General features: G+C 48.5%; 1 protein-coding gene across 2 annotated transcripts in view; it reads right to left on the bottom strand.

Annotated features, from left to right (window-relative positions):
* fars2 (phenylalanyl-tRNA synthetase 2, mitochondrial) overlaps positions 1 to 15000 on the bottom strand; it is a 107327-nt gene that overhangs the window by 82990 nt on the left and 9337 nt on the right. For both annotated transcript variants that reach the window (XM_083936388.1, XM_083936389.1), the window contains 6 exons: positions 9475 to 9812; positions 5203 to 5289; positions 5047 to 5106; positions 3552 to 3720; positions 3230 to 3392; positions 2956 to 3087 (listed from right to left, as the gene is read on the bottom strand). In XM_083936388.1, the coding sequence (XP_083792514.1) occupies positions 2956 to 3087; positions 3230 to 3392; positions 3552 to 3720; positions 5047 to 5106; positions 5203 to 5289; positions 9475 to 9794 (931 nt within the window). In that variant the 5' untranslated portion in view covers positions 9795 to 9812. The remainder of the gene's footprint in view (positions 1 to 2955; positions 3088 to 3229; positions 3393 to 3551; positions 3721 to 5046; positions 5107 to 5202; positions 5290 to 9474; positions 9813 to 15000) is intronic.

A 15000-nucleotide genomic window follows, 5' to 3' on the forward strand; every position in this document is an offset into this window, starting at 1 on the left:
CGTCTCCTTTAGAGACTAAACTTAACCGTCTCCTTTAGTGTCTAAACTTAACCGTCTCCTTTAGTGACTAAACTTAACCGTCTCCTTTAGAGACTAAACTTAACCGTCTCCTTGAGAGACTAAACTTAACCGTCACCTTTAGAGACTAAACTTAACCGTCTCCTTTAGAGTCTAAACTTAACCGTCTCCTTTAGTGGTCTACACTTAACCGTCTCCTTGAGAGACTAAACTTAACCGTCTCCTTTAGTGACTAAACTTAACCGTCTCCTTGAGAGACTAAACTTAACCGTCTCCTTTAGTGACTAAACTTAACCGTCTCCTTTAGTGTCTAAACTTAACCGTCTCCTTTAGTGACTAAACTTAACCGTCTCCTTTAGTGACTAAACTTAACCGTCTCCTTTAGTGTCTAAACTTAACCGTCTCCTTTAGTGACTAAACTTAACCGTCTCCTTTAGAGACTAAACTTAACCGTCTCCTTTAGTGACTAAACTTAACCGTCTCCTTTAGAGACTAAACTTAACCGTCTCCTTTAGTGACTAAACTTAACCGTCACCTTTAGAGACTAAACTTAACCGTCTCCTTTAGTGACTAAACTTAACGGTCTCCTTTAGTGACTAAACTTAACCGTCTCCTTTAGTGACTAAACTTAACCGTCTCCTTTAGTGACTAAACTTAACCGTCTCCTTTAGTGACTAAACTTAACCGTCACCTTTAGAGACTAAACTTAACCGTCTCCTTTAGTGACTAAACTTAACGGTCTCCTTTAGTGTCTAAACTTAACCGTCTCCTTTAGTGACTAAACTTAACCGTCTCCTTTAGTGACTAAACTTAACCGTCACCTTTAGAGACTAAACTTAACCGTCTCCTTTAGAGACTAAACTTAACCGTCACCTTTATAGTGACTACTGCTGCGACAGTTACACATTCAGGGGCTTTTATTGTGAAAGGGTGTCGTTTAAGTTAGGAAACCGTAGAAAACTTTAACACACACACACACACACACACACACACACACACACACACACACACACACACACACACACACACACACACACACACACACACACACACAGCGTTTTAAAGCATGTATTATTGATTGGAACAAGCAGCGGTGAAGTGAAGCGGCGCTGCAGCTTTGTTCAAGGGCAAAGCTGCAAGATAGCCACTTAGCCGACTGACTGAGAGAGAGGTGTGTGTGTGTGTGCGTGTGTGTGTGTGTCTGTGTGTGTGTGTGTGTGTGTGTGTGTGTGTGTGTGTGTGTGTGTGTGTGTGTGTGTTTGTTCTCTTTCATTGTGAACAGTTTCCATGTGTCAAACATCCTGCTGGACGAATCAACAAATCAATCCCTGACCCGAGTGTGTGTGTGTGTGTGTGTGTGTGTGTGTGTGTGTGTGTGTGTGTGTGTGCGCGTGTGAGAGAGTTATCAACACACTACTGCGTCTCATAAAAGTACTAAAACCAACTTGTAGGAAGTAAAAGTTCCGCGAACAAACAGCATGACGGCCAAAATATGCACAGTTTAGCTCCAAAAAGGGCTTTTATTTTGAAAAACCACCAGAACACTAATGGTTAAAGCTGCTCTAATACAGCTCGCAAACAACAGTTCCGCAAACTTGAAGTAGAGTAAACAACAGTTCCGCAAACTTGAAGTAGAGTAAACAAAAGTTCCGCAAACTTGTAGAGTAAACTAAAGTTCCGCAAAGTTGAAGTAGAGCAAACGAAAGTTCCGCAAAGTTGAAGTAGAGCAAACGAAAGTTCCGCAAAGTTGAAGTAGAGCAAACGAAAGTTCCGCAAAGTTGAAGTAGAGCAAACAAAAGTTCCGCAAAGTTGAAGTAGAGTAAACTAAAGTTCCGCAAAGTTGAAGTAGAGCAAACAAAAGTTCCGCAAACTTGAAGTAGAGCAAACGAAAGTTCCGCAAACTTGAAGTAGAGCAAACAAAAGTTCCGCAAAATTAAAGTAGAGCAAACAAAAGTTCCGCAAACTTGAAGCAGATCAAACAAAAGTTCCGCAAACTTGAAGTAGAGCAAACAAAAGTTCCGCAAACTTGAAGTAGAGCAAACAAAAGTTCCGCAAAATTAAAGTAGAGCAAACAAAAGTTCCGCAAACTTGAAGTAGAGCAAACTAAAGTTCCGTAAACTTGAAGTAGAGCAAACTAAAGTTCCGCAAACTTGAAGTAGAGCAAACAAAAGTTCCGTAAACTTGAAGTAGAGCAAACAAAAGTTCCGCAAACTTGAAGTAGAGCAAACAACAGTTCCGCAAACTTGAAGTAGAGCAAACAAAAGTTCTGCAAAATTAAAGTAGAGCAAACAAAAGTTCCGCAAACTTGAAGTAGAGCAAACAAAGTACCTCTCAAGTGTCTCTGAACCAAAGCCTTTGAGCAAATCCTGTTTATTTTAAGACGTTGACTCATTAATATTTAGTAGTTCAATAAAATCAATACATATATTTCCGTCCCTCAGGAAGAAGCTTCTCCGCAAAACATAATTTAGTCAGAGCAGTGAAGTAAAATAAGACAGCTACTAAGAGGAGGAAGGAACGGCGCGGTGAGGGCGCGGAGAGGGCGCGGTGAGGGCGCGGTGAGGGCGCGGTGAGGGCGCGGTGAGGGCCCGGAGAGGGCGCGGAGAGGGCGCGTATTGATCCGCGCTCGTCTCCAAATGAGGATTAGAGTTAATCTGAGTTACAGCTGACGGTATTTTAATAACTTTTCATTATTCATCAGTGCGGAGAGCGTTAGCGTTTACACTTTTCTTTGTTTACGTTGCTCCGTAAGGGAAGTTAATAATTAATAATCAGTTAAAAGTATATTTTATAAAGTTTGTTGCATGGAATAATAATGAAAACTTATACAATGTACGACCCAGCATGCATTGCTTCTGAGGCTGTACCTGTTGCTGCCTCGAGCCCTTGTGCAAGGCTGTGTAAGGGGTGTGTGTGTGTGTGTGTGTGTGTGTGCACCTGAGTTCAGCAGCTCCTGCTCCATCACGCCGCAGCCCAGCACCTCCATCCAGTCGCCCTGGAAACGCACCTCCATCTCAAAGGACGGGTGAGTGAAGGGGAAGTAACAGTCGACCCACCGGACCTCCAGATCTGAAGAAGAGCGGGAGGAAGAAGAAGAAGAAGAGGAGGAAGAGTTCGAAGAAGAAGAAGCAGATGAGGATGACAGTGATGAGCCCATTAAAGTGAAACTCAGACACATCCAGGTGCTTCCTGTGTCTCAGGTGTGTCTCACCTCCTCCGAACAGGTGCGTGACGAGTCGAGTCAGCGTGTGTTTCAGGTCGAACTCCAGCAGCTTCACGGCCTCCAGAGAGTGAGCTTCCTGTTTCTGTGGCGTCCGCCGACCTCCGGCCTCGAACAGAGACAGATCCTCGCCGTGCTGCACCTGAGAGAACAGCTGGAGACACGCGGGACACTTAAGGAGCCTCTTACGTCTATAGTGTTCTGCGTCTACGGGTCCTCCACCAAAACAGGACTAAGAGAGTCTGCGTGGTGATGTGGTGAAGCAGCAAAGGGATAAGAAGCCACTGACAAGCGACCAAATGTTGAAGTCTACCTCGTGGTTGGAGAAGAGGCGGACTCCCTCCATCTGGTGGAAGACGGGGTAGTGACTGGCGTCGATCTCGTCCCGCCTGTAAACGTCCCCGGCCAATAGAAAGGCGTCGAGACCGGAGCTCACCAGCTCCCTCTGGTGGGCCGAGGTGTGGGCGCGGAGCATCGTCCTCCTGGAACAGGAAACAAGTTCAGGATGCGTTCACGTTACAGAGCTGTTAAATGCTCCGATCAGGACAAACTGAAGCATTAAGGCACGGTGGAACTAGCGACCCGGCTAGCTAGCCATAAAATTAGCTTCATCTGCGTGTTAAATCCGTCTTGGTGACACGTTTCTGATATTAAACAACATTAAAGTGATCAATCAGATCAACAGATGGTCCGGGTTGGAAAATGGACTTGTTGCATCCATGAAGTCCTGTCCTTTGTCACTCTCAGGTTACAGCTGTGATCACACCGCACACTATAGACACGAGGAAGTTGCATGAAAAGTAGTGCATGTAGTGTCCAAAGTTTTATATACTCAGGGCTTACGAGCCCTTAGCAATGTTGCTATGTTTAAGCTGATGTTGTTCTTATAAACGCTGCTATAGGCCTAGTCTGCCGGGGGATCATCCTGTTCCTGATCCTCTGAGCTTCTCTCCTCTCTGTTTGTATCATTCATGTCTCATCAATGCATGTTACTAATTCAACTTCTTCCCTGGAGTTGTTTGTGCTTTGTCGTCTCTCAGGTCTCTGCTGATGGTGGTGGTGCCTGCTGCCGTGGTGCTGTGTGTAGGTCTCTGCTGATGGTGGTGGTGCCTGCTGCCGTGGTCCTGTGTGCAGGTCTCTGCTGATGGTGGTGGTGCCTGCTGCCCTGGTCCTGTGTGTAGGTCTCTGCTGATGGTGGTGGTGCCTGCTGCTGTGGTCCTGTGTGCAGGTCTATGCCGATGGTGGTGGTGCCTGCTGCTGTGGTCCTGTGTGCAGGTCTCTGCCGATGGTGGTGGTGCCTGCTGCTGTGGTCCTGTGTGCAGGTCTCTGCTGATGGTGGTGGTGCCTGCTGCCGTGGTCCTGTGTGTAGGTCTCTGCTGATGGTGGTGGTGCCTGCTGCCGTGGTCCTGTGTGCAGGTCTCTGCTGATGGTGGTGGTGCATGCTGCAGTGGTCCTGTCTGCAGGTCTCTGCTGATGGTGGTGGTGCATGCTGCAGTGGTCCTGTCTGCAGGTCTCTGCTGGTGGTGGTGGTGCCTGCTGCTGTGGTCCTGTGTGTGCAGGTCTCTGCTGATGGTGGTGGTGCATGCTGCAGTGGTCCTGTCTGCAGGTCTCTGCTGATGGTGGTGGTGCCTGCTGCAGTGGTCCTACATGACGCTTCCTGCTGCTGTTATAATCTATAATGTAATTTCAACTTGCACGTCGGAGTCGTAGACGCGCATTTCCATCAATTTTCACATGACAAGTAACGCGAATATAGCGACGAACGCGTCTTCGTCTTCAAATCGTCCATCCTGAGCGGCGTCACTCACCTGTTCAGGTAGTAGTTGTCTCCTCGCTTCCTGCTCGGGTGTCCGGGCGGGATCAGCAAGCTGTCAATCAAATCACACCAAAAGATTCACTTCACGGACTCTAACAGAACATCACGGTCATATTGTGTCTGATGTTCAATTCAAATCAGCGCTGACCTGTCGAAGTTCTGCTCCACGGTGACCACGGGGCTCAGGGTGTCGTGGACGGAGAAGAGCGGGTTGCCCCAGCGGCCGATGTAAGAGCTGCGGAAGGTTGCACAGGAGTTGGTGCGGAGCTTAGATATGAATGCACAGACACGGCACTGACCGAAGAGACGTGTGCGATACTGAACGAGAACACAAAGTATTGAATTTATACTGAATAATAATGAATATTTTAAATGTTTGTTGGGTTTGACGATGACTTTCTGTCCCGTTCTGTTTCCATGGTAGCGGCCAATAGCGGCGGGCGTTGCGGGTTGCCAGGGTTGACTGTTGTTGCTACAGAAACAAGGACTCGTGTGGAGTTGAGAGCGAGCTAACGGATCACACAGCGCTCAAAGAAAGACCGGCTAACGTTTAATTCTGCTTAGTCCAAATGAGTGGTTCCCCTGTTTGATTCCTCCCTGACATGGAGCCGGCTGATCGCTGACACACTCAGCAACCAACCTGGCAACCCGACTGCTGGAGTTATTTTTTGTTGTAGCGTCTACGATCTTGAGACGCTAGATGGCGGAGTTCTGCTCATTCTGCAGATTCAACCTTTAACTGATCCGGTATGACTTGCACGTATGATGTTGTTGATGTCATTAGTTTGACCGAAGCCCAGAAGCTTCACATCAGACGAAGACGTCCAAGAGTTTGGGACTCGACCCGGTGTCTGGAAACAACCCCCCTGCAGAACAGTGGCTTAACTAAGGGCGCCCTCCCACTGTGCCTCCGTCACAGGTTAGAGCGCCCTCCCACTGTGCGTCCGTCCCGTGCCCCGTGCTTTAGGGTCCTTGTCCCCCCCTCCAGGCCCGTTTGTACTCACACTACCTGGGCCTCGGAGAATGCTTCTTGCTGCCTATACGTCATCACGCCGTAACACGTCACACGCATTGATGACGTCATGGCGATGCGTGGCTTTGTTTCCAGATCTTTCCGTAGACCTCAGAGTTTTTGTGCGTCTTGTCGACTGTTTTTGAATCTTTTCATCGACCAAATCTGCAGTAAACACTCCACCTCCGCATCACACCAACGTGAACCTTTCACCGCCATTGTTTGAAATGTCCGCGCATGGTCCCTCCTTCTTTTTTCTACGTCCCAACAGGCGCACAGGAAATGACCTCAGAACCGCCGTAGGCCTCGTGCTCGTACACGTGCGCACGCTCGTGCTCGTACACGTGCAAACGTGCTTTACTAAAGCCCACCTCTCCCAAACGGGCCGTGGACGGCAAGCGTGCCGCTCCTAGACGCGGTACGGTTGCACTCACACTGGTCAAAGGAACCAGACTTTAGCCGTGAAACATGCTGGGGCACGGGACGGAGGCACAGTGGGAGTGCGCCCTAACTCTGCTCTGGATGAATATATTTTATTCATGTTGTAATAAGTCTCAAACAAAAGAAAGCAGGAATGGAGAGCAGCTGTTGATGAAGCTTTCATCTGCTTTGAGAATTACCCAGCAGCCCCCGGGTGTCCTCAGAGCGTGCGCCCCGCTGCCATCAGAGCACGCCGGCGTCTGCAGAGAGGGAAGTTCACGGCCGCTGAAATGGCAGAGCCATAAACCACTGTCACGCAACGCACTCGCCGACTACTTAATCACTTATTAATGCAGCATTAATGCGCGGAGCTGCTGTGTGCGTTGGAGTTTTATGGCGAGTGTGGAAAATAACCGGCAGCGTAACAATATTTCACTGCAGCAGAGTTTTACACTCGCCCGTCCCCGAGGACGCGTCGAGCCCGCGGAGAGAGTCAGTCAGCAGTCTGTGCTGCGAGGATAGACACGAGCACGGGAAACAGGACGGGACGACACAGGAGCAGCTGAGTTAGAGCGTCAGACTACTGCACACACAGCTTACACTTAAAGCTGCAGTCTCCCTAATGTCCAGCAGGAGGAGACTCCACTTAAAGCTGCATTCTCTCTAATGTCCAGCAGGAGGAGACTCCACTTAAAGCTGCATTCTCTCTAATGTCCAGCAGGGGGAGACTCCACTTAAAGCTGCATTCTCTCTAATGTCCAGCAGGAGGAGACTCCACTTACAGCTGCATTCTCTCTAATGTCCAGCAGGAGGAGACTCCACTTAAAGCTGCATTCTCTCTAATGTCCAGCAGGAGGAGACTCCACTTAAAGCTGCATTCTCTCTAATGTCCAGCAGGAGGAGACTCCACTTACAGCTGCATTCTCTCTAATGTCCAGCAGGAGGAGACTCCACTTAAAGCTGCATTCTCTCTAATGTCCAGCAGGAGGAGACTCCACTTAAAGCTGCATTCTCTCTAATGTCCAGCAGGAGGAGACTCCACTTAAAGCTGCATTCTCTCTAATGTCCAGCAGGAGGAGACTCCACTTAAAGCTGCATTCTCTCTAATGTCCAGCAGGAGGAGACTCCACTTAAAGCTGCATTCTCTCTAATGTCCAGCAGGAGGAGACTCCACTTAAAGCTGCATTCTCTCTAATGTCCAGCAGGGGGAGACTCCACTTAAAGCTGCATTCTCTCTAATGTCCAGCAGGAGGAGACTCCACTTAAAGCTGTATTCTCTCTAATGTCCAGCAGGAGGAGACTCCACTTAAAGCTGCATTCTCTCTAATGTCCAGCAGGAGGAGACTCCACTTAAAGCTGCATTCTCTCTAATGTCCAGCAGGAGGAGACTCCACTTAAAGCTGCATTCTCTCTAATGTCCAGCAGGGGGAGACTCCACTTAAAGCTGCATTCTCTCTAATGTCCAGCAGGAGGAGACTCCACTTAAAGCTGCATTCTCTCTAATGTCCAGCAGGAGGAGACTCCACTTAAAGCTGCATTCTCTCTAATGTCCAGCAGGAGGAGACTCCACTTAAAGCTGCATTCTCTCTAATGTCCAGCAGGAGAAGACTCCACTTAAAGCTGCATTCTCTCTAATGTCCAGCAGGAGGAGACTCCACTTAAAGCTGCATTCTCTCTAATGTCCAGCAGGAGGAGACTCCACTTAAAGCTGCATTCTCTCTAATGTCCAGCAGGAGGAGACTCCACTTAAAGCTGCATTCTCTCTAATGTCCAGCAGGAGGAGACTCCACTTAAAGCTGCATTCTCTCTAATGTCCAGCAGGAGGAGACTCCACTTAAAGCTGCATTCTCTCTAATGTCCAGCAGGAGGAGACTCCACTTAAAGCTGCATTCTCTCTAATGTCCAGCAGGAGGAGACTCCACTTAAAGCTGCATTCTCTCTAATGTCCAGCAGGAGGAGACTCCACTTAAAGCTGCATTCTCTCTAATGTCCAGCAGGAGGAGACTCCACTTAAAGCTGCATTCTCTCTAATGTCCAGCAGGAGAAGACTCCACTTAAAGCTGCATTCTCTCTAATGTCCAGCAGGAGGAGACTCCACTTAAAGCTGCATTCTCTCTAATGTCCAGCAGGAGGAGACTCCACTTAAAGCTGCATTCTCTCTAATGTCCAGCAGGAGGAGACTCCACTTAAAGCTGCATTCTCTCTAATGTCCAGCAGGGGGAGACTCCACTTAAAGCTGCGTTCTCTCTAATGTCCAGCAGGAGGAGACTCCACTTAAAGCTGCATTCTCTCTAATGTCCAGCAGGAGGAGACTCCACTTAAAGCTGCATTCTCTCTAATGTCCAGCAGGAGGAGACTCCACTTAAAGCTGCATTCTCTCTAATGTCCAGCAGGAGGAGACTCCACTTAAAGCTGCATTCTCTCTAATGTCCAGCAGGAGGAGACTCCACTTAAAGCTGCATTCTCTCTAATGTCCAGCAGGGGGAGACTCCACTTAAAGCTGCGTTCTCTCTAATGTCCAGCAGGAGGAGACTCCACTTAAAGCTGCATTCTCTCTAATGTCCAGCAGGAGGAGACTCCACTTAAAGCTGCATTCTCTCTAATGTCCAGCAGGAGGAGACTCCACTTAAAGCTGCATTCTCTCTAATGTCCAGCAGGAGGAGACTCCACTTAAAGCTGCATTCTCTCTAATGTCCAGCAGGGGGAGACTCCACTTAAAGCTGCATTCTCTCTAATGTCCAGCAGGAGGAGACTCCACTTAAAGCTGCATTCTCTCTAATGTCCAGCAGGGGGAGACTCCACTTAAAGCTGCATTCTCTCTAATGTCCAGCAGGAGGAGACTCCACTTAAAGCTGCATTCCCTCTAATGTCCAGCAGGAGGAGACTCCACTTAAAGCTGCATTCTCTCTAATGTCCAGCAGGAGGAGACTCCACTTAAAGCTGCATTCCCTCTAATGTCCACTTAAAGCTGCATTCACGGTGACGTACCTGTAGAAGTGCGCCTTGATCCGCTCTTTGATCAGCCACAGAGGATGATGTGATTGGTTGTGGAGGTTGCGGCCGACCTTGTCCAAGATCTTGGGCGTGACGTTGGTGAAGTCATCGCGGGGGTACGAGCGGCCCGACACGTCCACTGAGTCCTGACCAATCACGGGGCGAGGGGCGGGGCCATCCGTGCTGAGGCACCTGAAGGACGGTGCGCCGCCATTGGTCGAGCCGGTTGACAGACAGCAGCGATGGAGCAGAGGGCGGGGCGGGGCCCGTAGGAGGGGGAGGAGCGAGGACAGGGGGCTGTTGACGAGCCTCATGCTGATTGGTCCATGGAGCTGGAAACACATCACAGAGGAGTTAGAGACAAACATCTGTTTACATGTTCTCCTGCGCTTTCACAGGTTTCAGTCACAAACCACAGACTGTAGAACAAAGATGGGCGTGGCCAGCGTGACGTCACACGTTGGCTTGTGGACCGCCATTTTGGCCGTCGCCATCTTGGATTTTTAAAACCAGACGTGACCGTATTTGGACAAAGAGGGAGCAGCGCTGAGGTCAGGTTGATTATGGGTCAATGACAAATAAAGCTTTAAATAAAGGTATTTTAATGAAATGTCTCTAATGTCCACTTAAAGCTGCATTCTCTCTAATGTCCAGCAGGAGGAGACTCCACTTAAAGCTGCATTCTCTCTAATGTCCAGCAGGAGGAGACTCCACTTAAAGCTGCATTCTCTCTAATGTCCAGCAGGAGGAGACTCCACTTAAAGCTGCATTCTCTCTAATGTCCAGCAGGAGGAGACTCCACTTAAAGCTGCATTCTCTCTAATGTCCAGCAGGAGGAGACTCCACTTAAAGCTGCATTCTCTCTAATGTCCAGCAGGAGGAGACTCCACTTAAAGCTGCATTCTCTCTAATGTCCAGCACGAGGAGACTCCACTTAAAGCTGCATTCTCTCTAATGTCCAGCAGGAGGAGACTCCACTTAAAGCTGCATTCTCTCTAATGTCCAGCAGGAGGAGACTCCACTTAAAGCTGCATTCTCTCTAATGTCCAGCAGGAGGAGACTCCACTTAAAGCTGCATTCTCTCTAATGTCCAGCAGGAGGAGACTCCACTTAAAGCTGCATTCTCTCTAATGTCCAGCAGGAGGAGACTCCACTTAAAGCTGCATTCTCTCTAATGTCCAGCAGGAGGAGACTCCACTTAAAGCTGCATTCTCTCTAATGTCCAGCAGGAGGAGACTCCACTTAAAGCTGCATTCTCTCTAATGTCCAGCAGGAGGAGACTCCACTTACAGCTGCATTCTCTCTAATGTCCAGCAGGAGGAGACTCCACTTAAAGCTGCATTCTCTCTAATGTCCAGCTTTAAGTGGAGTCTCCTTTGCCTCAGCGGTGACTGTGCCAGACAGCATCAGGGGGCGCCTGGTGTTTTTGTGTGGAGTCATGAGTCGCTGAAAGAGTCCCGGGTTACAGAAGCGTGGACCCTCTGGAGGACTAAAGTCAGCAGTGTGTGTGTCTACATGTGCGTAGGCGTGCATGTGTGCGTGTGCGGTGGCGTGCATATGTGCGTGTGCGGTGGCGTGCATATGTGCGTGTGCGGTGGCGTGCGGTGCCACGGGAACAGACATATGGTGCCGATCTCACGCTAGGAAGAAGGTCAGTCCCAAAGAAGACACGTGACCATGAAGACAAGGAGAGAGGAGGTGATTCAGCCGCAGAGCGACGTTCGATCAGAGAGTAAGAGGCAGGTTTGCTTCAGTGTGTGTGTCTGAAGGGATCCGAACCGCAGGACCACGTCCGTCCGTCCGCGGCAGGACCACGTCCGTCCGTCCGTCCGTCCGTCCGCGGTGGTCCAGCGATATATTGTCTGGAAGTGTCACATGACCTTTTCTCCTCATGTAAGATGAACGGCGTCTTCACCTTTTCCACCCCATCAAACACGAGTCTGCCACCGCAGCGTGACGGCTGCTCGCCTCTGAGTCAGAGTCCTCGCCGTTATTAAACTCAGGACTGTGAGCCGGAGGACCGCGGGTTCAAGTCCCTGAAGAACTGAGAGAATCCACCTTTATCTGATCTGAACCAAGTCCTGTAGAGACTAAACTTAACCGTCACTTAACCGTCTCCTTTAGAGGCTAAACTTAACCGTCTCCTTTAGTGACTAAACTTAACCGTCTCCTTTAGTGTCTAAACTTAACCGTCACCTTTAGTGACTAAACTTAACCGTCTCCTTTAGTGACTAAACTTAACCGTCTCCTTTAGTGTCTAAACTTAACCGTCTCCTTTAGTGACTAAACTTAACCGTCTCCTTTAGTGACTAAACTTAACCGTCTCCTTTAGTGACTAAACTTAACCGTCTCCTTTAGTGTCTAAACTTAACCGTCTCCTTTAGTGACTAAACTTAACCGTCTCCTTTAGAGACTAAACTTAACCGTCTGCTTTAGTGTCTAAACTTAACCGTCTCCTTTAGTGTCTAAACTTAACCGTCACCTTTAGTGACTAAACTTAACCGTCTCCTTTAGTGTCTAAACTTAACAGTCACCTTTAGTGTCTAAACTTAACCGTCTCCTTTAGTGTCTAAACTTAACCGTCTCCTTTAGAGACTAAACTTAACCGTCTCCTTTAGTGTCTAAACTTAACCGTCTCCTTTAGTGACTAAACTTAACCGTCACCTTTAGAGACTAAACTTAACCGTCTCCTTTAGTGTCTAAACTTAACCGTCTCCTTTAGTGTCTAAACTTAACCGTCTCCTTTAGAGTCTAAACTTAACCGTCTCCTTTAGTGTCTAAACTTAACCGTCTCCTTTAGTGTCTAAACTTAACCGTCTCCTTTAGTGACTAAACTTAACCGTCTCCTTTAGTGTCTAAACTTAACCGTCCTTTAGTGTCTAAACTTAACCGTCACCTTTAGTGACTAAACTTAACCGTCTCCTTTAGTGTCTAAACTTAACAGTCACCTTTAGTGTCTAAACTTAACCGTCTCCTTTAGTGACTAAACTTAACCGTCTCCTTTAGTGACTAAACTTAACCGTCACCTTTAGAGACTAAACTTAACCGTCTCCTTTAGTGTCTAAACTTAACCGTCTCCTTTAGTGACTAAACTTAACGGTCTCCTTTAGTGTCTAAACTTAACCGTCTCCTTTAGTGACTAAACTTAACCGTCTCCTTTAGTGACTAAACTTAACCGTCTCCTTTAGTGACTAAACTTAACCGTCTCCTTTAGTTCAGTGGGTTAATAACTGTGTCTGTCTGTGTGTGTCTGTGTGTGTGTGTGTGTGTGTGTGTGTGTGTGTGTGTGTGTGTGTGTGTGTGTGTGTGTGTGTGTGTGTGTGTGTGTGTGTGTGTGTGTGTGTGTGTGTGTGTGTGTGTGTGTAATATGACACCAGCAGCTAAAGGTAAAAGTGGATTTAGGAGCAATAATCCATTTTGCTGCAATGCCTCTGCAATGCAACATCCCTTTGTCTGGATCAGGGATGCTCCCCGAGTGTGTGTGTGTGTGTGTGTGTGTGTGTGTGTGTGTGTGTGTGTGAGGACAAATATTTGAGTGGGACGGACAAAGGGCGGTTGTCTCGTCTCCTGTCAGAGGTTGAATGATGGAGAGAATGGAAAGGACAGAGAGAGAGAGAGAGAGATGAGTTTTCTCCCGTTTTTACGTGATTATAAATTAATTAGTCGCTCGTCAGCACATTTGACCTCCGCGGTGTTTCTTCTTTTTTGGTTTTACGATCTGCGATTCACGTCCCGCTCCGTTCCCCCGCTCCGTTCCCCCGCTCCGTTCCCCCGCTCGCCCTCTGACGTGATAAATCTGAGGGCTGACGCCGTGCGGACACATCGGAGACGATGAAACAACCACAAAGACGCAGTTAGAGGCTTCAGACTGGAGAATAAAGATGGAGAAGTTCACTTAAAGCTGCATTCTCTCTAATGTCCAGCAGGAGGAGACTCCACTTAAAGCTGCATTCTCTCTAATGTCCAGCAGGAGGAGACTCCACTTAAAGCTGCATTCTCTCTAATGTCCAGCAGGAGGAGACTCCACTTAAAGCTGCATTCTCTCTAATGTCCAGCAGGAGGAGACTCCACTTAAAGCTGCATTCTCTCTAATGTCCAGCAGGAGGAGACTCCACTTAAAGCTACATTCTCTCTAATGTCCAGCAGGAGGAGACTCCACTTAAAGCTGCATTCTCTCTAATGTCCAGCAGGAGGAGACTCCACTTAAAGCTGCATTCTCTCTAATGTCCAGCAGGAGGAGACTCCACTTAAAGCTGCATTCTCTCTAATGTCCAGCAGGAGGAGACTCCACTTAAAGCTGCATTCTCTCTAATGTCCAGCAGGAGGAGACTCCACTTAAAGCTGCATTCTCTCTAATGTCCAGCAGGGGGAGACTCCACTTAAAGCTGCATTCTCTCTAATGTCCAGCAGGAGGAGACTCCACTTAAAGCTGCATTCTCTCTAATGTCCAGCAGGAGGAGACTCCACTTAAAGCTGCATTCTCTCTAATGTCCAGCAGGAGGAGACTCCACTTAAAGCTGCATTCTCTCTAATGTCCAGCAGGAGGAGACTCCACTTAAAGCTGCATTCTCTCTAATGTCCAGCAGGAGGAGACTCCACTTAAAGCTGCATTCTCTCTAATGTCCAGCAGGAGGAGACTCCACTTAAAGCTGCATTCTCTCTAATGTCCAGCAGGGGGAGACTCCACTTAAAGCTGCATTCTCTCTAATGTCCAGCAGTAGGAGACTCAGCATGAGAAGAGTCCCTACACACACAACAAAGCACCAATGGGCTCCTTCCACTGTAATGGACTTTACTATGAGAGGAGCTGGTACAGGGGCCAGTAGGTAAGTACTTCACCGTACTGCCCCGAGCTAATCACTGTTAGCCACGTCCGCCTGTTAGCATCTCTCCTGGATCTCTACGTTAACAGTTGTTACGTTAATGACGAGTGTAGGTGCAGAAAAGGACCCTGGGATGATTTTACGCCACTTTCAGACACAGACACAAACACACCGACTCCCAAACAAGGGAACAGGAAGTGCAGAGATCCTACAGATCTTCCTTTTGACCGAGCGCCGGGTGAAGACGAGTCATTCTGACACTGGTGCAGGCGTCAGGTGTGAAACCGCTGAGTGTGCGGCTCTGGAGGAAGTGAAACACGACTCTCCGCGTGACAAAGTTGCAGAGAAAACCCCTTGTTTCGTTGCCAAGCGCTCGCTGTGCCCGAGCAGCGTGGCAGCGGCCGATGGCGAGGCTTTCATGTGACAAAACGCCAGCGCCAAGGACGAGCCGTGGCACGCCGTCCAAAATCATAAACAAGAGTCAAAAAAAACTCCCACCGCACGTCACAAAAACACTGAGGAATACAAACATGCGCGCACCGGCCCCAAGGTTACAGTGTGGCTTAGTGAGCATCCGCGGAATAGACGGGATGTGAAGTTCAACGCGAGATAGGCGCCACACACACGCACGCACACGCACACACACACCCGCACACACACACACACACACTTATATAGATCTACAGTGTGTCTCTAC

This window comes from Echiichthys vipera, assembly GCF_963691815.1.
Source record: "Echiichthys vipera genome assembly, chromosome: 21".
Classification (NCBI taxonomy): domain Eukaryota; kingdom Metazoa; phylum Chordata; class Actinopteri; order Perciformes; family Trachinidae; genus Echiichthys; species Echiichthys vipera.